The 24,683-nt window shown below is 41.8% G+C and overlaps 1 protein-coding gene and 1 long non-coding RNA gene across 14 annotated transcripts in view; one reads left to right on the plus strand and one right to left on the minus strand.

Moving 5' to 3' along the window:
- The window catches only part of TDRD1 (tudor domain containing 1), an 82,745-nt gene that overhangs the window by 1,109 nt on the left and 56,953 nt on the right, over positions 1–24,683 (minus strand). For 11 of the 12 annotated variants that reach the window (XM_075935440.1, XM_075935431.1, XM_075935432.1 and 8 more), the window contains 11 exons: positions 22,646–22,816; positions 20,168–20,419; positions 19,850–19,978; positions 18,366–18,476; positions 17,473–17,643; positions 8,838–9,092; positions 8,220–8,336; positions 7,833–7,946; positions 5,054–5,221; positions 1,655–1,870; positions 1,430–1,476 (listed from right to left, as the gene is read on the minus strand). In XM_075935440.1, coding sequence (XP_075791555.1) covers positions 1,430–1,476; positions 1,655–1,870; positions 5,054–5,221; positions 7,833–7,946; positions 8,220–8,336; positions 8,838–9,092; positions 17,473–17,643; positions 18,366–18,476; positions 19,850–19,978; positions 20,168–20,419; positions 22,646–22,816 — 1,751 coding nt within the window. The remainder of the gene's footprint in view (positions 1–1,429; positions 1,477–1,654; positions 1,871–5,053; positions 5,222–7,832; positions 7,947–8,219; positions 8,337–8,837; positions 9,093–17,472; positions 17,644–18,365; positions 18,477–19,849; positions 19,979–20,167; positions 20,420–22,645; positions 22,817–24,683) is intronic. The other variant, XM_075935441.1, reaches the window with a different exon arrangement.
- Positions 1,453–17,644, plus strand: LOC142830454 (uncharacterized). Of its 2 annotated transcripts, XR_012905711.1 has the most exons (3): positions 1,453–1,506; positions 12,493–12,609; positions 17,109–17,644. It is a non-coding gene; the product is annotated as an uncharacterized LOC142830454 (long non-coding RNA). The 2 variants fall into 2 exon arrangements; XR_012905710.1 differs by lacking the exon at positions 1,453–1,506 and having other exon boundaries at positions 11,972–12,609.

Here is a 24,683-nt window from a genome sequence, read left to right on the forward strand (position 1 = left end):
AATGATTTTCCTCTCCATAAGCCTCTGACTGCCTGGTAGTGGCATCAGAATTTCCTCTGAACTTTGCTGGCTTCCATGACAACCTCTTTTCAATAGAAATACTCTTCTTCCCCCTAAAAGTTATCAGAACAGTCAGATGAATGTTTCTGGTCCTGCCTTCTGCTGAAAGATAACTCCTACTAAAATGTATGACTTCTTACAAATGAGAATGGGCCTTTTACAAACTGAAGTTAAAACTAACATTGACTTTACTTATTTTTATGAAAATTAAACAAAACTTAAGCCTGCCTATTACCCACTCGTAATGCTCCTTACTTTTCAGAGCAAATCTGCTTGGTCTCCCCTACAATTCCTGATATGATTCTCTCTAGTGATTTAATGTAAGCTCCTATTTCTAGCATTACTTCATAAACCTAGTTAGCTGGCTGCTAAATTTAATCTGAAAAATAAACACGTTCAAGTTGTACAAATATCTGTTCAAATGATTCTATAACCTTTTAAGTAACACCACTTAATTTCTGGAATTTAATTAAGCTTTAAAGTTTCAAAAATGATTGGGGGGAAGTCTCGCCTTGGACAAGCAAATATAAGATTCTGCCCTGGATATTCCAGCTTTTATAGACTGTGAAAAATAAAGTTCTTTGTCACGTGACTATCTGAAATAGAAAACACTGCACATATTAAAAATTCACCTCACTACCTGCACCAACGTCCTAAGATATTTTAAAAATGTGTGTGTGGTGGAATTATGCATGCCAAGTTGCATCCAGTTATGTTTCAAAGGCACATTACAATCCTTGATTATATGAAAAAGCTAGCAGTCCCTTGATCACATAATGGTGCTGTTATACTCTTCTAATAAATGACCCTTTCTTTAAAAGTTGCAGGGTTCACCACCTTTTCACAGCCTTAATCCCTATGCAATAAGTCCCTACAATTTTAATAATCCCACAGACATAACTTAATATTGTTTTCACGTCAGCAAGTCAGTTCTATAAAACTGGTAACAGTACTATAAATTTTCTTACAAATACTTAGTAAGCAATTGCAGTGGTGGGATAAATATATTGTGATTTTCTTTTAAAGGTGATACAAATAAGCACAACTCCAATGTCTTAATATCAACAGCAAATTCTGATTGGCTATTTCAAGCACTTATGATGTATAACATATTGAAGAATATTCATAGTAACTTCTCATAGCAATGTATACTCTGAACATTCATTTTAAATGCATTTATAATGAACTAAGAATTGACCAAGATTATACAGCCAACCTATACTTTCCATGTTGAATGACATTCTGAATTATTAACCATGTAAAATATAAAATAAAAAAGTTCACTTTTTTATAAGGCTGCTTTTTATAGCCAGCTACAAATTTTAAAAAAAACTGGAAGGAAAATATAAATTTAGGCTGACTTTCTTACTTGCTTTTTTAATTCTGCGCAACAGCAACTATCCTCCTTTGTGTGGACTACAAGAAAAAAAAACAAACAGGAATTTGGTAAGTAAAATATTATCATTGCCTCATTAAATGGCTCAATATAATGAGATTTTAGAGGAGGCAAGAATGTTAGTTATGGATGCACACAACTCATTTTTGAGCACTAGAATAAATTTTAAAATGAGTAATCTAAGTAAAAATCAATTACCTTGGTACAGAATACTTTGATTTCCAGAGTTGCTGTATTTGGCTAAACCATCCATGACTAATTTGTCAGCTATACTGAGAGCACTGTTTTCAAAACACTTCTCCACAGACACTGCATGAATATTCCTACTTATCCCTTTTACTGTGATCATGACACATTTATTTAATATTAATGTTTTTAGCAAATCTATTATTAGAGGAGACAATTCCATGATTCCTGGGTGGGGGGGAAGAAAAAAAAAGGAGACAACTGAGTTTTAGTTTAGACAGTAAATAGATAAGTTACACCTCTATACCAGGAGTTCTCATAACAAATCTTTGGTGGCCTTAGAGTGCGGTCACCAACTCTTGCTGGTGGCTGCTCTGACAATTTTTCCTAAAATACTTAACTGTAGGAAAAATACATATGTATATTTACATGTCCAAATCATTGTATTTTATTTATGTAGGATTTTCTTTGTATATTCAAAAAATAATGTACACTTCTGTCTATTCTTTACTGGACCTATACAGAATTGAAACACAGATTAATGTGCTTTGTACATTGTCCTTTTTCTTAGGTCTTGTTTATTTTAAAAAAATTGCTAGTTACTAAGTCTGCTGTGAAAATGATTAATGCAGTCAAGCGATTAAAAAAAATCATTAATCACATTTCTACATTTTCAAATATATTGATTTAAATTTCAACACAGTGCTCTCTTATTCTGATTACAAATATTTGCATTATAAAAATCAAAATAAATAGTATTTTTCAATTCCCCATTACAAATACTGTAGTGTATCATGAAAGTTGAACTTACACAAGTAGAATTATGTACAAAAACCCACATTCAAATATAAAACAATGTAAAACTTTAGAGCCTACAAGTTCACTCAGTCCTACTTCTTGTTCAGCCAATTGCTCAGACAAATAAGTTTGTTTACAGTTGAATGAGATAATGTTTCCTGCCTCTTGTTTACAATGTCACCTGAAAGTGAGAACAGGTAATTCACATGGCACTGTTGTAGCTGATGCTGTAAGACAGGGCAACTCAACTTTGGAAGCCCCGGAGGCCACAATGATACACTCACAGCACAAGACTACACAACACGCAGGTCCCATTTAAGTCTATTCTGCTGATATTAATAAAATGCAATGTTTACCCGATTTCCACCCATATGACAGCACTTTTAATGAGCAATGACAGTCCAGGAATTTAACTTCTAAAATGCATATCAACAGAAGACCATTATATTGACTACTTTTTTGTTTTGGCTTCACAACAGTCCAAGAATTTAAATACTAAAACACATATCAACCCAAACCACACCGTGGGCCGCAGGCCGTGTTTTGAGTAGCCCTGTTGTAAGATATTTACATGCCAGCTGCGCTAAGGATTCACGTGTGCCTTCGAGCTTCAACCACCATGCCAGTGGCCATTCACCTATGCTGATGACTAGTTCTACTTGATAATGATCCAAAGCAGTGCAGACTAATGCAAGTCAGATGCCAACAACAGAAAGTTTATTTTTGGTGGTTCATGTGGTGTAGTTTCTGCACTAGAATGTTGCTCTTTCAAGATTTCTGAAAGCATGCTCCACACCTCATCCCTGTCAGATTTTGGAAGGCACATCAGATTTTTAAACGTTGAGTCAAGTGCTGTAGCTACCTTTAAAAATCTCACATTGATAAAACACAAAGAAAGTACCAAATCTGCAGTTAAAGTTTTCTTAAAATGAACATGTGCTGGGATATCATCCAAGACTGCTATAAACTGCAATTATTTTATGCAGGCAAAAAAAAAAAAAAACAGGAAACATACAATTCTCTCCTGGCCCCAGGAGTTCAGTCACAAATTTAATTAATGCATTTTTTTTAAAAAAAGTGTCATCAGCATTGATGTCCTCTGGAATGGTGGCTGAAGCATGATGGGGCATACAAATTAAGGAAGTAAAATCCTGTTTAATTAGGTAACCAGTTTAATAATTTAACTGGTTAACTGATTAAATGGGGCAGTGGGCTGAAGGCCTTCCCCCCCCGCTGTGATTGGGGCTGCTCCAGCCAGGCTGGAATGCTCCTGCTCATGGGCCACTGGGGCTGGTCCTGCAATGGTCAAGGGCTGTTCTGGTCAGGCTGGAGCACCCCACAGCATGCTGGGGCCAGGTCCGTCACAGACTGGAGCTGCTCCAGCCTCCACCAGTTAAATGTAACTGGTAAGCCTCAGAGGTTAAGGGTGAGGCTTACCTGTTAACACCCCCTAATACAACTAGTGTATCTGGATCAATACCTTATAATGCCTGTTATAAAAGTACCAGGCAAGCCACCAGTTCTTGTTTTCAGATGACAGTGTAAATAAGAAGTGGGCAGCATTATCGCCTATAAATGTAAATAAACTTGTTTCGCTAAGTGAGTGGCTCAACAAAAAGTAGGACTGAAGACCTGGAGGCGACAAAGCTACATATTGTTTTGTTTGAGTGCAATTATGTAACAAAAAAACCCTGAATGTGTAAGGTACACTTTCATGATGAGATTGCACTACAGTACTTGTGGGAAGTGAACTGAAAAATATTCTCGTTTATCATTTTAAAGTGCAGATTTTACTTTTTTAATCAGGTGAGTTAATTGTAATTAATCAACAGCCCTAATATTAATATAGAAATATCACTTATTACTTTTCACAGCAAACTTCTCAGCCCCAACAAGCCTGGGGACAAATTAAGCCCTGGACAGGAAGGTACATGTGATGGCAGCAGGGGCACTTGGGAAGACAGTGAGGGTCAAAGGTTATGGGGGGGGGTGACCTTAGAGCCAGAGCCTACCAGCACAGGGGCTGGGGAATGCAGCCTGAACCCTCATGGCTGGAACCTGCCAATCAAGGGCTAAAGCCTGACCACACTGACCCTAGGAAGGTGGAGAACTCAATTGCTGTCTCCTCCTTCCAGCTTGTGTCTCTCCAGAGGTTGGCAGGGCCCAACACTCTGCTGGAGATCCTGGAGAAGGAGATTGTTGCTCCCCCTCCACCATCACCATCCAGGAAGCTGTGAAAGAAAAGTCCCTGGTAGCCGCATGTGAGAAACGCTACTCTACTCTGCCACTTAAATCTTTAAGTAATGCTATTAAAACCTGGAAAATACTACAAAACAAAAAAGTAAATACAACATGCAGCTTTATCATTAAATTAGGAGCAACCTGGTTTTTTAGTTGTAGTTTTTTTTCCTCCAGTACCTAAAGTAATTGAGAACATTTTCAAATTAGTCCTTCTGGGTTTGAAAGAAAGACTTTACAATGCTAATCTGTGTATTGTTTTGTTGAGTCGTCATCTAGATGGACAATATAACAGGGGTTAATGATAACATTAAAAAAAATTCTATGACCAAATAGACTCTAAATACTCTACATGGTGTTTGCTCATGTTTCTACCTGAAAGCGAACATTTAATTATCTGAAAAGGGAGCTTCAAGTAACGTGCAGTGATGGGCAGCACTCTAGAGAATGGTAGAGTTTCGGTGTTTCCATAGTCTGCATAGGCTACCTTCACCTCAGACTGAGAAACTCCTAGAACAACAGCTCTGTACCAGAGGCCATCACCTGAATAAAATTGGAAAAAAACAAAAAAAAAAACCTCTTTACTTTCAAAATAGGATTCATAGTTACATAGTACTCTGTACAGCTTTCCAGAATTTAAAGGATATTTTATTATTCGGGGTACATATATATTGAAAAAGCTAAAAACAACCCCACACCCACAAAATAAAACACTAGGTAACATTACATATGTTTCAACCCCACTCCCCAACTTTTCTTAAGAAACTCAGTTTCTGTTCAAAACTATCACATGTTTTTTGACAGGAAAATCTGAAGAAGAAATCTGGGTGAGGGCATGGGACAGAAGAGAAAGACTTTAGTTTTCTCCAAATTGTTCCATCTGAGGCCGAGTTTGCTAGTTCAGTCACCCTGAACTAGGGAATGAGAGTATTCCACCCATCTTATGTGTTACAAATCACAGAATCATAGAATACTAGGACTGGAAGGGACCTCAAGAGATCATCAAGTCCAGTCCCCTGCCTTTATGGCAGGACCAAATATGGTCTAGACCAGTGGTCCCCAACCATTTAAGGTTGCCGGGCGCCAGGGGGCGTGGCCGTTCGTCCGCCAGGTGCCGCGCGCCCAGTGCCAGCGCCCCTCCCCCTCCAAGCGCCCGGGTCCAGCGCCCCCCCCAAGCGCTGCGCACTCAGAGCGCAGGCGGCCAATCCACGGCATTCCCAGGGCCAGCGCTCACTGTGCGCCACGTGCCTGGGGCCAGGCCAGCCCCGAGCACTTGGCGGGCACCATGTTGGGGACCACTGGTCTAGACCATCCCTGATAAGATATTTATCTAACCTACTCAAATATCTCCACAGATGGAGATTCCGCAACCTCCCTGGGCAATTTATTTCAGTGTTTGACCACCCTGACAGTTAGGAACTTTTTCCTAATGTTGAACCTAAACCTCCCTTGCTGCAGTTTAAGCCCATTGCTTCTTGTTCTATCCTCAGAGGCCAAGATGAACAAGTTTTCTCCCTCCTCCTTCTGACACCCTTTTAGATATCTGAAAACGGCTATCATGTCCCCCCTCAATCTTCTCTTTTCTAAACTAAACAAATCCAATTTTCAGCCTTCCTTCATAGGTCATGTTCTCTAGACCTTTAATCATTCTTGTTGCTCTTCTCTGGACCCTCTCCAATTTCTCTACATCTTTCTTGAAATGCGGTGCCCAGAACTGGACACAATACTCCAACTGAGGCCTAACCAGCACAGAGTAGAGCGGAAGAATGACTTCTTGTCTCTTGCTCAAGATCAAGGTCATCAGGTAAGGCCATGTGAACAGACACTGGCTCCTGTTCCAAATCCTTGTCTGCACAGCTCGGTGGTACAAGCAAAATCTTGCATAGAAAACGAAGCAATGACTATTCCTGGGTCTTGAACCCAGTTTCACAGGATTCATAGGGGCAACCACACTCCAACCCTTGATGCAGAAACTCCACTTGCAATGGTTTACCTTAGACCCATGAAGCCCAGCCTCAGGATGTGGCTCCATCTCTGAGCACCAACTGGCAGAGTCCCAGAGCAACTGATTGGCACACTAGCCCTGCTTAAGCGCACAACAGGAAAGGGAAACTATCCAAACGTCTGGGAACCACAAAGTTCTGAACTGTGTGCTTTGTGCTTCCTGTTCCTGCTGCTTGATTTCCAGACGGGGGGCTAGAGCAGCCTTCTGCCCATGGTGGGCCTCAGGGGCCTGAAGCAGCCCCCATCAGCTAACTGTAACCTGTAAACCATTAACATCCCTATCCTCCACATCTCTTAATCCCCATAATCTTTCAAATAGACAAGTAAATTCAAATACAGGACTATGTAGCACTTTAAAGACTAACAAGATGGTTTATTAGATGATGAGCTTTTGTGGGCCAGACCCACTTTCAAGTGGGTCTGGCCCACGAAAGCTCATCACCTAATAAACCATCTTGTTAGTCCTGTATTTTGTTTCAGCTACACCAGGCTAACACGGCTACATTTCTATCACCAATAAATCCAAACTTCAACTCCGTTAGCCATCTCTTTTTCTGATTTGTCTTCTGTGCCTATATTTAACACTGGTTTGTAGTATTTCTGTCTCTCTCTCCTGGTTCTATGGACAAATCTGACACACTTGTGTTTCACTTTATAGGAATGTCCTTTTACTAGCAGTTATACTACTTTGGACTGTAATCTTGACACCAATGGTTCAATCACTTAAGTAGGTACTGGCCTCGCCAGTGCTTGGCAAGAGCTACAAGCAGTGATATTTATGGATTTCTTTAGCAGAACTCTTCTTTGAATCAATACTGAAATAAGCCTCTGCTCTGGATTGCTCATGAAAAAAGATTTATTTTGGATAACATATAAAACCATTTAGGGTTAGAGGCATTCACTCAAGTAGCCTCACTGAATTCCAGATCATTTTATTTCCTCTCCCTAAAACTCTATTGATTTTCAGATGCACACAGTATCCCTTGATTATTAAATACAAAATGAAATATGGCAATGTTTGTGGCATGTAAAGGATTTTACAAATCTCTCTTTTCTTAAAGGATTGGACTTTGCCATCTATCCTTTATAAAATGTAATTCAGCAATTAAGAACACTCTTCCCTTTTTTAAACACTTAAGAACTTTCTCACCTGAGAACTTGGCACAACAGGCTTCACCAACTTTTGGTCTGAAGGAATGACTGTTCTGAGTGTTACAATATTCTACCAGTTCAGTCATCAACCTCTGCAGTTTCTCTTGATCTACTATTAATAAGTGAACAGAATCTGTTAGTACTGCACAAAGTTTCAGACATTAATACACATACCATAAGAAAGCCTATTACGCATGATTTTACCTAAATTCTCAAAGTTTTTAATAAAAAAAATTGTATTTTCTGAGTTTTTCTTACTGAGATGTATTTGATAGTCTTACAATTCATTGTGTTAAACATCTTGCATCTGTCTTCCAAATATATTGTTACAAAGTAGATGAACCAAGAGATTTTCTTAATTAAAAAAGTACATATTGTTTCTTACCTCTGGTTTCAGTTGGCAGAACATAAAACAAGTCTGGGCTTACCACTTCCATTACACGGACTGACACAGTTTCATTGACAGGCAATTCTATTGTCTGCCACTGCTCAGAAGAAGTTTCTGAAATAATTAGAGACAGAGCAAAGCACTTCTACAAATATATACACAAATTCACCACAGTTACACATGTCTACCACCAACTTAAGTAATATCTCCAGTCTAGCAACACGTTCAAATCATTTTAGTGTGACTACAGGGAAATTACAACTGAACATTGACACTAACACACTGGATATTCTGTTCATCAGCAAATATCTAATTTTCTTAGACTATTAATTAATTGTAATATTGCTAAAAATAACCTAAAAACAAATAGCATTCCACTCTTTACCTCAAGGTTGCTATAATTTGTTACAGTATATTTAAATTATAGCTTAACACATAACCCCAATGACTTGCACATTTATCTATCATGTCACCTGCAGGACAACTTGCATCTAATCACAAACTTCATGATGCATTTACATCTTAGACATGGTCAAAAGGAGAATCAGATTGAGGAATACTCAATTTTCTTATCAATCCAATCAAAAAAGAAATTAACGAGACTGCTTTCATCACCTTGAAGCTCTATTTTCTCAGCAGAGGTATTTGGTAGCCCATCTTTACTTGGCAGACCTTCCTTTAAAGCCAATTTTTCACTAATTAAAATTTCACTGATTATTCTTGGACAATCTGTGGAATTATCAATAAGCTCTATTCCAGCACCACTTTTGTTGAAACAAACTGCTCTGGCTTGAAGTTTAATTCCTGCAGTGCACATCTGAAATCTTGCCGTGGCTTCTGGGAGCCATTGCTTGTTAAGAGGCTTTACACCTAAGGAAATAAGACAAGACATAACACAACCTTTTCTTAATCACAATTTTAAATAATTAACTTAAGTAATATCTCCAGTCTATCAACATGCTCCAAAAGACCTATTATGCTGCCACAAGGAAAGTGTAATTTAAGTATATCTAATGCAAAATGAGCTAGGCTTCCGAGTAAATATCAGTTCCTCTTAAAGAATCAGCTCCATAAGTTTAAGGATTCTGGCGTTTATTCCTGAATCTGTAACAGACTCTGCATGACTGTCAATAAGTCAATTTGCCCTCTACATCTGTTCCCCTCACTATCTGTAAAAGAGGGTGGCACTATATGGCAATTCAGAGTTTGTAAAGCAGTTTAATAATTCTCATTTGGAAAATAATAAGAAGGCAGAGTATTAACTGACAGAAGGGAACAGCTGTTTTTGAGCCAGACTGCTCTTCCTCGTCTCTTATATATAACTGGAGGATTGGTAGTTTAGGAATGCATCCCTGAAAGCACAGATCATTCATTAGGAAAAAGGTGGGTCAGGGAAAGTGTCAGATTCCTTGCCAAATAACCATTTCAACCTTTATTGAACTAAGATGGGATCTTGAAACTTTTTCACTTTGACTGGTGTGAGGGGGTCTTATTCCAAATCAAAGCAGGACAGATAGACCCATAGCTCCACATCCACTCTGTACTGGGTTGCTTCTGCATTGCCCTTAAGAAGATGATAAAGCTGGGTAGAGCTTAGATTGGGGCAAACTATAGGAGATGAGCAGCAATAAATATGTAGATGTAATGGTGAAAAGTTTTCTGGTGATGAGAAACTTTGCCACTGAGTTCACAAAGAGAATCACTTCTATGTTAAGAAGAAAAACATGGTTGAAACTTTTTTTTTTGTTAAACACACATCAAAGGAATGTCTAGACTACATTGTATTTTCGAAAAAACGTCACCTGCATCCACACTGCAATTGCGTTCTTTCCAAATTAAATTGAAAGAATGCAGGGATTTTTTCAACATTGGTAATCCTCAAATTACGAGGAAGAACGCTTTTTTCGAAAGAGCTCTTTTTTGAAAAAAGGTATGTGCAGATGCAGAACAGACATTTTTCAGAAGAGGCAGTCGAAAAAAAGCACAGGTGCCCTGGTGACCATTCTGAGAATAGCAATCAGGGCTTTCTTTCAAGAGTATGTAGCACTTTAAAGACTAACAAGATGGTTTATTAGATGATGAGCTTTCGTGGGCCAGACCCACTTCCTCAGATCAAATAATGGAAGAAAATAGTCACAACCATATATACCAAAGGATACAATTTAAAAAAAATGCACACACATGAAAAGGACAAATCACATTACAGAACAGAAGGGGGATGTGGGGGGGGGGGGGAAGGAAGGTGAATGCCAGTGAGTTAATGATATTAGAGGTGGGGAAGGGGAAATGTCTGTGAGTTAATAGTATTAGAGGTGATAATTGGGGAAGCTATCTTTGTAATGGGTAAGATAGTTGGAGTCTTTGTTAATTCCCCTGCGGAGAGTGTCGAATTTTAGCATGAATGCCAGTTCAGAGGATTCCCTTTCAAGTGCAGATTTGAATGTCTTCTGAAGTAGGATGCAGGTTAGGTCACCTGCTAATTTTTTTTTAAATTGTATCCTTTGGTATATATGGTTGTGACTATTTTCTTCCATTATTTGATCTGAGGAAGTGGGTCTGGCCCACGAAAGCTCATCATCTAATAAACCATCTTGTTAGTCTTTAAAGTGCTACATAGTCCTGTATTTTGTTTCAGCTACACCAGACTAACACGGCTACATCTCTATCACTATTCTTTCAAGAGAGCATCCATGCAGTCTGGACACTTTTGAAAAAGCAGATTGCTTTTTCAATCCGGTTTTGAGGTGTGGATGCTCTTTTTTCTAAGGAAGCTTTTTCAAAGTCTAGATGTACCCTTAGTGAAAACAAGAAGTTACTCACCTTGTGCAGTAACAAGGGTTCCTCGAGATGGGCCCCCGTGGGTGCTCCACTCATGGTGACTTCGTAGCAATGCTCTCACTGTGTTCCCGGAGTTCTGGTTTATCAATGACTGAAAGCACTGCTGAAGATACTGAAGATTCAGGTATCCATCTACACACTATTGCATAGTGGTTCACAAAAGTCAAACTGGAAGACCATGTGGCTGCTCTGCAGATTTCCGGCAGAGAAACTCCTCTGGCAAAAGCAGCGGAAGTTGCTCCCGCCCTAGTTGAATAAGCTCTAGGTAAAGTCTGGAGGGGCTTGTTTTGCATCGTATGGCACATGGCAATACAGGAAACTATGATATTAGACAGACTTTGGGAAGACAATGCATTGCCCTTGGAGTGATCTGCTATAGATACTATTAAATGATCAGTCTTACGCCAGGTTCGTGTTCTGTCTATATAGAATGCCAATGCTCGACGTACATCCAGGGTATGAAGCAGGGAGTCCAGATTTGAAGTATGAGGCTTAGGATAAAAAACAGGCAAAACGACTGGTTCATTAACATGAAATTGCGTAGCGACCTTAGGGATAAAGGCTGGGTGAGTACGTAGCGTAACTGAGTCCTTGGTGAAAACTGTGAAAGGAGGCATTGCCATTAACGCTGCCAGTTCACTGACCCTGCGGGCGGATGTAATGGCCAACAAGAACACTACCTTGGTATTGAGCATTGATAGTGAAGTGGTGGCTAGAGGCTCAAAAGGTGGGTACCATTAATGCATCAAGTACCAGATCCAAGTTCCAAGCAGGGGGAATGGGTCTTCGCTGAGGTTTAAGATTAGCTATCCCCTTAAGCAGCCTTTTGGTCATGGGGTGAGTAAATACCGAATGACCTTTGATGGTGGTGTGGAAGGCGGTAATTGCAGAGAGGTGAAAGACCAGCCTGGTGCAAAGACAGGATATAATCAAGGATCCTATGCATTGGTGCAGAATGCAGTTGAATGTCAATTCTGCCACACCAAACCACAAATCTCTTCCATTTTGCCAAATAGGAGTTCCCTGTGGTTTGCCTCCTGCTGTTCAACAATACAGTCTTTACAGCTTCCGAGCAGAGTTGCTCGTCTACCCCGAACCACTTATGAGCCACGCTGTTAGGTGAAGGTTCTCTGGTTTGGGGTGAAGCAACAATCCCTGATTCTGGGAAAGGAGGTCTGGAAGGAGAGGTAAGGGGCACAGTGGTAATCGGGACATTCTGTGGAGGAACGGGTACCACGGTTGTCTCGCCCAGGCTGGTGCCAGAAGTATGATGTGGGCTGAATCTTCCCTGATTTTCACATAAGGGATAAGTACCGTTGGTGGGAATGCATAGTGTAGAGGTGCCGTTCAACAGACTAGTAATGCATCGCCCAGAGAGTCCTTGCCAATTCCCCCTCTGGAGCAGTAAAGGTGACATTTTTTGGTTTTGTAGGTTGCAAAGAGGTCTATTTGTGGAAGATGTCTTCCAAGACGTTGGGACGAATCTCCCACTCATGGTCCTGAGGAAAAATTCTGCTCAGAGCATCCGCCGTGACATTGCTCGTACCTGGTAAGTATGATGCTACCAGAGTGGTACGGTTCCTTATACACCAGTTCCATAGTCAGCGTGATCGTGCTCCTCCCTGCCGATTGATATAATACATAGCAGCTATGTTGTCCGTAAGTACTCAGATGGTTGTATCAGCTATAAGTGAATGGAAATGTTTGCAGGCAAGAAATATGGCCTTCAGCTCTAGGAGGTTGATATGTGAAAGGGTCTCTGGTGCAGACCATCTGCCCTGCACGAACAGACCCTCGATGTGCGCTCCCCACCCCAAGAGGGAGGCGTCTGTAGTCAACTGGATCGATGGTTGTTGACATTTGAATGGAACTCCTGCTAGCAGATTTCCCGGGCACAACCACCAACCCAGAGATCTGCGAACTAGAGGAGTAGGAGTTACTACTTTGTGCATGGAATGCATTACCGGAATGTACATGGAAGTCAACCAATGCTGTAGACAACGGAAATGAAGTCTGGCATGTTGAACCACAAAGGTGGTAGCAGCCATATGGCCCATAAGGAGGAGACAGGTAAGTACCGTGACCGTAGGCACCTGGATGACTACTGTGGCCAGATCGTGTAAAAGTTGAAAGCGCTCCTGAGGTAAGTATGTATGGGCCGTGATGGAATTGAGGTGTGCGCCTATGTAATGAATAGCCTGTGTGGGATCCGGCGAAAACTTCTTTTCATTGATTATGAGCCCAAGTGAGAGAAATGTCTGTCTGACCAGTGTCACCATGTGTTGGACTTCTTGACTGGACCTGCCCTTTATGAGGCAGTCATCCAAATATGGAAATATGATTACATCTCTGCACTGCAAGTGAGCTGCTACTACCTCCAGGGTTTTTGAAAACACTGGGGGCAGATGCAAATCCAAACAGTAGCACTCGGTACTGGAAATGGTCGTCGCCGATAGTGAAACAGAGAAAACGCCTGTGAGCTAGATGTATGGCTATGTGAAAATAGGCGTCTTGCAGATCGAGGGCCGCAAACCAATCGTCCTTCTCTAGTGACGGTAATATCTCGGAAAGGGTCATCTTGAATCTTTGACGGCAAAGGTATCTGTTCAGTTTCCTGAGGTCGAGGATCGGCCACCACCCTCCGGTCGTCTTCTCTGTGAGAAAATACCTCGAATAGAAGCCCCCTTCCTCTGAACTGGGGGGGGCACGGGCTCTATTGCTCCTACGGAGAGCAAACGCTGTGCCTCTTCTTTTAAGCGGCTCTCGTGAAAGAGGTCCCTGAAAAGGGATGGGGTTGGTGGATTTGTGGGTGGTATGGTAGTGAAGGGGATGGTGAGCCCAGATACCACCAGTTGTAATACCCAGAGGTCTGATGTAATTGCCATCCATTGGTCTCGAAAAGGTCAAAGTCGATGGTGAAAAGAGGAACCTTGTGCTGTTGCTGGTGTTCCGTCACAGTAGGGAGTCGCTGCAAGCCCTCGATCGAACCATCAAACTTGCTGCTTGAGCAAAATGGTTGAGATCGTTTGCGTTGACGGCGCTGTCTTTGGCGTGATTGATCCATGACTCGCTGTTGGTGTTGCCTTTGATAAGGGTAATTGTACCTCTTCTGGTACGGGTAATACTTCTTGCACCTAAATGGGGGTGTATACATTCCCAAGATGCGGAGGGTAGACCTGGAATCTTTTCCAGAATGAAGGATCTCATCTGTCTTTTCTGCGAATAATTTGTTTTTATCAAAAGGGAGATCCTCGACTTTTGCGTGGAGATCTTTTGGGACTGCCGCGGAAGCCAACCAAGAGGAGTGCCTCATTGTTATTGCAGTCGCCGTGGTTCGAGCTGCCGTATCCGCTGCATGCAAGGAGATCTGCAGACTCTCCCTGGATGCTGTAAAACCCTCCTGCACCAGGGCTTTTTAAGAGGGGGCGCTTGCTCTCTGGGAGGTATTGGAGAAGCCAAGATATTTTCTCATAATTATCAAAATTATGATTCGACAATAACACAGCATAATTAGAGATATGCAAGAGAAGGGTTGCCGAGGAGTAAACTTTTCTGCCAAATGTGTCCAACTTTTTGGTATCCGGCATAGTCTTATACTGTGGTGCCTTGGCCCATTGCTGTGCCGCGTCCACCACTAGGGAATTTGGCTGCGGATGATTGAAGAGAAATTCTATGTTCTTGGACGGAACAAAATATCGTCTATCGGCTCTCTGGCAGGTTGAGGCCACCATAGATGGTGTCTGCCAAATAGTGTCGGCTGCCTCCATAATGGCTTCCTCAATAGGGATGGCAAGCTTTGCACTCTGCCAGAGGTGCAAGTTTGTCAGCAGCCAGTGTTGTTTCGTTTGAGACTGCACTATCTGTATTTCCTGGGATTGAACCCCCACTTGAATAGATCCTGAAACTGTTTAAAATCATCCGGCGGGGACAAGTCTGGTGGAAAGACCACAGCACGTGACAATAAAGGTGAACCATCAGGAACCGGGTCTTCAGATCGATGATTGTCCCGCTCAGAATTGACCATCCTCTAGGTCTGAGTGGTGCGATGTGGCCTCCCGGCTGCGTGGCAGAGAAGCCAAGTTATAGTCACAGTGGTGATGTGACAGACAATGTCTCATTGATGACAGATTATAACGTGAGGAGCATTGGAAGTCATAATAATGTGTGAACATAGAAAGAATTATACTATAAGAGAAAGATGAATTATGCTGTAATAATTGAATAAATTAAAGGAATACTGTTTGTCTCTGAACAGGAAGAAGAAAAGCATGTTAATGTTGTTTGTAGGTATGCAGATCAGAGTGCTAGCCAGGTAGGCCTGAGGGTTAATAGGAAAAGGAACATTAGGTGTTAGGGAGAAAGCAATTGAGATAACCAGGGAGATATGGACAGGAGATTGCTGTGTGCTTGATGTGGAAATGAAGATACTTGACTAGCCTCTCACTAATCATGTGAAGTTTGCCCCTCTTTTAATCCTGTTAACTTGGCTTTCTTTTGACTGTATAAATCAAGGAGTTTGAACCTTGTGGGGTGCTCACATTTACTGGGTGCATTTAGCAGAGCGGCTTTGCTAATAAACAGAGCGGTCTGACAAATCTGTGAGTCCTGTCTAACTTTGACAGATAGGAGCGTGAACATGTTGAGCACGAAGAAGAGCGATGGTATTCAAAATAACTATCTGATAGATGAAGAGACGAGCACCTAGATGATCTATTTCTAGTATGCTGTCTCTCGTGCCTGCTATGTGGAACGTAGTAATAAGGACGTTCATATGGTGGAGAATAAGATGGACCTCTATAGTAACTCCTGTAATGGGGGCGCCCATACGGGGACTGTTGTCTATAATAAGTATGGTGCCTGGGGCTGTGTTGTTGGTAACCATGATGGCATGGTGAGCCATACTCCATTGGAGGAGAGGGGCCAGGCAAAAATTTTGGGGAAGGAGAGAAGTGCAAGTCCTGTCCCCGTATTGTTAATGGTGCCTCTGATTGTGGGTGCCTCTGTAATTCCGGCTCCCACTCCGGTGCCGTACAGTGATCAGCTGTTGCTGCAGGGCTGCATCTACCAGTGCCGAGGCTGTTTGCAATTCATAAGCCCCATGTGACACCTGCATTAGTGGCTGAAGAGGTGACGGTGCTGAAGGGCATAGCCGCGGGTGTGTGCTGGTCAGCAGCTGTCCGGTGGGGTGAATAGAGCAGTGCCAGTGCATTCTGAGCATGCAGCACCACTTGCCCGCACCGTAGCTGATTTCGGTGCCAGCAACTCTGCTCCCTGTGATGCCGGCACCGGGAAAGCCTTGTGAAGTGGCACCGCTGTCCGCGCAGCTTTTTCCCGCACCTTTGAAGAAGAGCGGTGCGGTACCAGAGTCTTCTTAGTAGAGACTGCGCTTGCCAGCACTGAGGCTGCTGCCGAAAGTGCTCTCTCTGGTGCCGCAGCCCTACTCCCGTTCACCCCTGCTCCTGATGAGAAGGATCGAGGGGCAAGGGCAGATGGGTCACAGTCACCTACCACCAATATATCGGGTGGTAGGGATTTGGCTGAGGAGAGTCTTTGCATCTTCTCCCTCAGATCCGGGGAAGAAATCCTCTGTTCAGGGGTTCTCCCCCTGTCCAACATTTTCTGCCCTGGGGTCCAGCGCTTTATCAAGTAGAAACATCTTCAGCCTCATCTATCTCTATCTCACCAAGTTCGGACTGTCATTTTCGCACAGTGTCCGCACTTGTGGGGAGTGTGGCTTTCCCTCAGGCAACGCACACAAAGCGAATGCCCGTCTGACAGAGGCATTGGCTCACTACAATGGCCACATTTCCTGAAACCTGGAGAGCCAGGCATGATTGTTGATCAGTTTCTTCCTGAGACAAAGGTTTTGTTTGTTTTTTTTGTTCTTTCAGCTGATCCGGGGCTGTTAACAGCGGGAAGCCGCTGTAAGCTGCGGTTTAAATAAAGAGGTTTCCTCCTTCGGTGTTTGTTCGTTTTTTTAATTCAGTAAACAAGATCAAAGAACAATAAAGGTAATCTAACTATATACGATTAACTATTTAACTACAGATTCCCTGAGGGAAGGAGAACTGCTGTGAGGAAGAGATCAGAGCTCCAGCTGCATTCAGGGACCGTTAAGAGGAACTGACAGGGAAGCTGGGTGCGTGCAAAGATCAAAGAGCACAAACAGCGCGAGCTGTATCTTGCGCACGCGCACCCCGAATGAAAACAGCTATACAAAGCATCCGAGCTGCAGTGCGGGACAAGCCCGACACCATGAGTGGAGCACCCACGGGGACCACTCGAAGAGGAAACATGCTATATTAAGTTCTACTATGCCTGCAACTCTACATGATTTCTAAATATAAAATAGGAGTTATGTCAGAATGCTTAGCAGAAAGTAATTCTAAAATATATTTAAATGAAGACTTACCTGATAACCAACACTTAATTCCTTGAAATGGAAGTTTTAGGAATGCAGACGAGATGTGTCGAAGCTTATCTGGAGTTACTTCCTCAACATTTCCATAATCCACAAATTGCACTTGAATAGCTCCATCTGAAGAGATTTCTTTTACCAAAGCACGGTACCAGTTATTATCACCTAGTATTTAAAAGAATTGTGATTTCCCACAATTAACTAAATCATAAGTAGAACTAATTTACTTTCTTTGAAAGAGAAAATGGGCCTTAATTTCTGCTGCCTTGCACAGTATGTAATCAGTTACATGAATTTAAATTAGGTGTAAAATATTGCTATTCTGATTTGACAGCATTTTATATTAATTCTGTACTGCTTTGAATGACTACCAAAGGTGCAGGACAATGGGCAATCAAGCCTTTTCCACAATATCAGTACAGTTTTCATCCAGAAATGAAAACATACAAAAATGATGCAAGTATCCTATAACATGCCAAACAAAGAAAAATCCAATATTTAATTCTTGAAAAGCAACAACTTTATCTAAGGTAATAATTAAACCTCTCTCTCTCTCTCTCTCTGTACTATTTACTTCTGTTAAGACTATATTAACAATAATATTGGTTACACGTATTTTGGATCTGAAAGGTTGCTAACTGTTCAGCCCCTGGAGTCACTGTTCACACATACTTGGTTTATCACTGTCAACTGCAGGTCTAATTTCTTTCCTTGTTCAACTTAGCAACATACCACACACATTAAGACCATGCTCAAAACATCTGAAAAATTTAAAAAGCTGCATATTAAACAAAATATATGCCAATTCAAAGATAAAGCTGCATTTTCCACTAAAGATATTTTTGTAAATGCAAAAATAAAAAAGAGTATGTGATAATATTACTTACCAGAGAAAAAAGCACAGCAAGGTTTTCCCTTTGAAGGTTTGAAAACACTAGTTGAAGTATGCTGGCAGTATTCTGCCAGTGACTTGTTGAGTAAATTTAGAGCAAGTAAATCTAAGCAGAATGCAAAAAAACAAACAAAAAAGACAACCAATCTTAATGCATCTTTAGAATCAGCAGGTAAGTGATTTTGAGATAGTGTCATGCAGAATGTCAATTTACTGGGTCCCATTAATAGCATAATTAGAAAAGTTTAAAAAATATCACAAGATACCCCTGATTTAGGGTAAAGCAGTATTAATAAATTCATATATAAAAATCTAGTACAGGTTTTCTCCCTCATCCAGCACCCTCAGGACCTGATCCATCCCAGGTGAGGGATTTTGCCAGACCAGGGGTGGTCATTTCTGGCCCCTCTGCTGCCAGCCCCTCCAGCCTTGCTCAACCGCTGCCCTCCCAGCTGGCTCCCTCCTCTCACTGGCACTGTCAGCCCTGCTTCCCTAGCAGGCAGCCCTACCACCTGTGTGAGAACCTGGCTCCTGCTGCAGTGCTCGGCAGCCCTGCTCTCTTTGCTCACCGGGCTCTCAATGCCACGCTGTGCAGCCACGCTGTGCAGCCCCACTGCACTGAACACTGGGTTCCCACTGCAGCCCCTCAGCCTCTGAATTGGGCTTCTGCTGTCACACATGGGGCTCCCGCAGCCCTGCAGGGAAGCACTACTACCTTGCACGTTTGCAGGACTACCTGGTGCTAGCCCTCCACTTGGACTCTGTAGTCCTGGAATGTCCGTGGTGCCAGACCAGAGAGTCCTGGTTAAGAGTTTCAACCTGTACTGTTAGATTTAAATGGTTGTATTATTGGTCAACTAAAAATATACCAGAAATCTCTGGATAAAACGAGACAGCTAGACCTAAGCTCAATGAGACTGTTTTTCCATCACTTTAAATATTCTTGTGCCTCTAGTCTGAATCCTTTCCAATTATTATTATTATTTTTTTTTTAAAAAAGAGTGCTGGCACTAGAATTCGACACAGTATTCCAGTAATGGTTTCAATAATGCTGTATACATCCCTACTCCTCCTTGATATTCTCCTGCTTGGGCCTCTATTGGTTGCATTAGTCGTCCTAGCCACAGCATTCCAGTGGGAGCTCATGTTCAATTTTTCGTCTAATTCCTTTATTTCTTTTCAATGTCACTGCATCCGGGATACTCTCTCACTTTGTAAAAGGTGACCAATATTCTTGGTTCCTAGATATCTGATCTTGAATATGCATTTTAATAAGGACAAAGTATGTTCAAATTCAGAATTATAGCTCTAGTCTGAACTATGTAGGAAGCTCAGATGTAATCTTTATGTATAAAAAAGTCCACTTGAGCACTAGTGCATAAAACAACATGATTCCATTCCAAAATGTACAAGTTAATATGCAACAAGATTAAGGATGAAAAGACAGAATACGAAAATATGAAGGCTGAGACAACTTACTATCCTCTTTGAAGATCTGACAGAAGAATTCTCCAGGATTTTTCACTGTACACAGTATAACAATTAATGTCTGTTTAGGAGTCAGCTTAACCCATGTCCACTCTTTTTTATTAATCATTTCTTCTACAGCTAAAGAGCAAAGGGGAAAGAAGAAAATAGGATGAGACACACGTAAAAAGACAACATTAGAGAGGAAGAAAATGCCCATTCTTGGGCACATAACTGGCCATACTCATTACAAATCGCTTAATTATTGTACAGCTATTGTACTACAATATAGATAAAATCAGGTTCCATAGCAACTTTTCATGTACTCACCAGTTACTTCCTTCACAGTGTTAACAGTTTCATTTATTGTCAAGACATCCTTGAAATCTTTCACTGCACAGCCTGATTCTAAAAGATGTTTAGATACATTTATTATTGGAGAAACAGATTCATCTATAATCTCTACCACAGAGCTATTCTCATTTTTGTCAACCACTGTGATAGTAATCTTTTTATTTTGCACCAGTTGTTTCATCAGAGAAACAGCTTCTGAAGACCAGGTTCCTGATAGGGGCTTCACACCTAAAAGTGAAATGTAAAGAAATATTTCATTTCAGCTGGACTGTAAATTGTTCTCCCACAATCCCGTTCTTGAATTAGTTCATTCTTCACTTTTTGAAGCTGTTTTATGAATAACATTGTAAACAGTTGACATTGCTTGTTTAAGTATGCATCAAATCAATAGCAGCACATGCCAGTGATTTTAATATAAGGGGTTACAAAATACTGAAGGGTTTTATTAAGGTAGTGTCTAGAGGCCTAGGATCAGAGCTCCATTGTTAGATATGGTAAGTGCTCCACTGACATGTCAATACAGGCAGTCCCCGGGTTACGTACAAGATAGGAACTGTAGGTTTGTTCTTAAGTTGAATTTGTATGTAAGTCGAAACTGGTACATATTGTAGGGGAAACTCTAGCCAAACATTTCTCCAGAGCTCAGTTTTATTCTCCCACACCTCACTTCCCTCAGTCCTTTATTCTCAAGCTGAGGTGTCTGCTGAGAGAAGCCGCTCTGCGTCTCCCTGGTCTGCTGGGGAAGGGCGTTATCTTCGCATCTCCCTGGTCTGCTGGGGGGAAGCAGCTAGTGCGGGGTTGCCTCACCCCGTTTGTAAGTAGGGATCCGATGTAAGTCGGATCCATGTAACCTGGGGACTGCCTGTACTGCAAAGAAACACTCAATTTTTTATTGCTTGGCACAGTTTTAGTGATGGAAACCATTAAAAGAAATGTTACTTAATAATGGTAGTTATAGATGTTTGCCAGCATAGATCTACACTTGTCAGTGCCAAGAAAAAGCCCCTAGCCAAGCAATAGTCATTAGGCTTCGTGGTTGCAATGGCAAGAATCAGGCATACACTGAGATGAAAACCCCAACACTACATGAATCTTCAGCACCTCTTTCTACTTTGCTATTTTCCTATGCTTTGTTTTCGATTTTTGGCGGTAGTTCTAAAAAGTTAAAAGACTTCCAACTGTATGGTGTCAGATGGATTAGTCAGAAGTTTTGGTTCAAGTCAAGGCAAACATCTTCATATTTCATGTGGTACCGGTCTACTCTGTTCCTGATCCTTATCTATGAACGGCTGCATTTATAGCAACTGCACTGTAATACCGGCCTCCAGAAACAGATTCCAAAACATGCATTTCTTGCACCACCAAAATATTTATGGATGATTCCATTCTCTGCGATTTGCACAGAATGATCTATCTGCATGAGTTACAGCCTTTAAAGTTTTCTTTTTAAATAGCTTTCAAGTCTGAGTAGCATCTCAGCCTTGTCCTTATAACAGGATTAAATTGAATATCCCTCAATGTTAAGAAAATGCTCAGGGTCTTCAAAAAAGCCACTGTGATCCAAGGGAACATCTGATCCAAAGATTGACAAAAAGTGCCATTCAAGTATTCTGCGCAAATTTAATCAAGTGGGTTAATCAGATTTGCCCAAGAAAAAGATGAGGTGTTTCCCTCAGCAAATTGCACTTTGAACTGCTGTCTCTGCCTCTTCAATTCAAAGCAAGCACTGGCTCCAAGAAAGAACTGGTGACTTTAAAAAGTCCTTGCAGCCAGGGCCCCAACACATTAGAACCAAACCCATATGCACAATGCACAAGTGCATATTTGAGGACAATAAAGTTCTTAAAATAGATTTTTTTACTACACACATTTATTACACACATTTAGAAAAACTTTAACTTTATTAATTTTAATGTTCCTAGTATTACTATGAAGTGCTAATTTGATTTTCTACAGGTACTTCTCCACCATTAACCTCATTTCCTTACCTCCTTTTTCACATAGTACAGGTTGGACCTCCCTGATCCGGCACCCTCAGGACCTCATTGTCCCAGAAGAGGGATCTTTTCCAAACCAGGGAAGTCATTTCCAGCCCCCTGTTCCCCAACTGCTGGCCACACCTCCTATTCCACCCCTTCCAGACCATTCTCCCTCGACTACTGGCCACACCCCCTACCTCCGTCCAGAACGCTTTCTTCCCCCCTGCAACCCAGCGAAGCCATGCACTGGGCTCCCCATCTCCTCCACACACACCCCTACAGTGTGCCAGGACTTTCTTATCCTGGAAAATCCAAGGTCCTTCTGGACCATGGATGTTGCCAGACCAGAGATTTCTGGTTTACAGAGGTGCAATCTGGGTCGTAAATTAAACAAGTTCTTAGAAATTTTTACCCCAAATCTGTTTTGAACTCTAATTTTCATCCCAACTGCAGTACTCTGTAGTTCATTTCCTACCTGCTAGTGTACACTTTATAGCTTGCACTGGCAACTCCAATAATTTTGGAATTATAGGGCGAAGTCTAGTCACTTGAAGAACTTCGAAGTTACCATAATCTACATAGCCCACTAACGCATTATCTTCAGAAGTATATGCTAGAACTGAGGCACGATACCACTGATTGTCTTCTGGAAGGAAAAATGCAGACAAACATTCTGTGAATAATTAATTCTTGGAGTACAAAAAGGATTTCTTGGCAATGCATTAATATAAAATACAGTGGCTCTGGACTATATTATAGTCATGGGATGGGTTGAATTAAGCCTTGTTGAAGCTAGTGATTGCAACAGCCACTCTTCATTCAAAATACATGTAAGAAAATTATAAGTTCCTTAATGGAACCAGAGAGTTGAAAAAGGAGATTCCACCCAAAACAATCAGCACATTGTTGCCTGTGTCCCCCCCACCCTCCTCAAAAGACACATGCAAGCCTCATCAGAAATAGAGTAATGTGGCCAGAGTGGTTTACCGGGTACTGCTTGATGGAGTGGTGTGTCTCAAACAGCAGGAAGACCAAACAAGCAACAGGAAACAAGAAAGCGAAGGAAACAGCCAAAAAAAGCAGTAGGAGCATGGCCATGAAAAGCAGCTAGATTAGAGCATTTTAAGGCTAAGTAAGCTGGAAAGGTGCTGCAGACAGTGGACAAATAATGGTCTCCTGTTTAATTCCTACTGCACTCCGGGAAACAGGACTTGGTAAATAAACAAGACTACAGGTACATCAAAGAAATACCTGATCAATTTTTCCTCCTTCTGGAAACAATCTGCAGGACTAATAATCAGGTCAAAAACAGGATAACAATAAGTTAAATTATGTAAAGTCATTTGGAAATTTAAAACAAAGTAAGATTAGTTAACTCCGGTATCAGAGCTATATTCACCAAAACACATGAGCAATGACAGAATTCCCCTGCCAATATCAAAGTAAACAGTGCTGGACAGTGCACTGCTTCCTCTGATGCCCATTTTCTTGTTTTGCATCTCCCCCCCATACGGTTTCTGAACACAAGAAAAAATGTTTGCTTGCCATTTGTAACTGTGTTATAGATGTGTTGCTCGTGTTCATTTCATATAGGCATGCGTGTGTGCTCCATGCATATACTGTCAGAAGTTTTTCCCTTAGCAGTACCCATTGGGCTGGTAGGGGAGTCTCCTGGAGTGGTGCTGTTATATCTGCTAATACAGTGGCTCCCAACCTTTTCGAGGTTATGGACCCCTTTTCAATCTATTCAAATTTTACAGACCGCCTCCCCCCAAACAATATAGCTGTGCCTGCTGCCTACATATCCCGCAACCTATGTTGCTTCCCAAGCAGTGCCCCTCAACCCACTGGGGAAACAGCACAGGCCGAGAGGCTCTCTGCTGACAACCAGCAAGTCCCTCAGCCCACGTTGCTTCCTGTGGCTCAGGAAGCAATGTGGGCTGAAGGATGTGCTGGCTGCAAGAGACTGTGCACAGAACCGTCATTGACTCCCCCCAAGATCCACAACTTACTGGCACACCACCCTCTCAGTTTCTTCTTACTGGACTACTCCGAAAAAGGGGAGGTGGGAGGGATCTGGAATGAACATAAGCAACATCTCGAAGAACAGTTGCAAATGGTAAGTAACCGTTTTTTCTTCAAGTGATTGCTCATGTCCATTTCATGTAGTTGACTCCAAAGCAGAAACCCAGGAGGTGGGGTTGGAGTTCTAACCTACTGAGTAGAGGACAGCCCTACCCAGGGCTGCGTCCTTCTTAGCCTGATAAGCCTGTGTATAGAGGTTGGCAAAGGTATGGACTGAAGACCACGTGGTGGCCCTACAAATATCCAGCATAGGGAGCCAGGAATACCATGGAGGAGACCTGTGCCCTAGTGGAGTGGGCTGTAAGAGAAGGGGCTGGCACCCCGGCCAGACCAAACCATTTCTTGATATAGGAGGTAATCCAAGAAAAGATCCTTCAGATGCTCCGTGATTGCCACAAACAACTGTGGGAAGTTACAAAAGGGCTTCG

The sequence above is a fragment of the Pelodiscus sinensis genome, chromosome 8 (genome assembly GCF_049634645.1).
Source record: "Pelodiscus sinensis isolate JC-2024 chromosome 8, ASM4963464v1, whole genome shotgun sequence".
Taxonomy (NCBI): Eukaryota; Metazoa; Chordata; order Testudines; family Trionychidae; genus Pelodiscus; species Pelodiscus sinensis.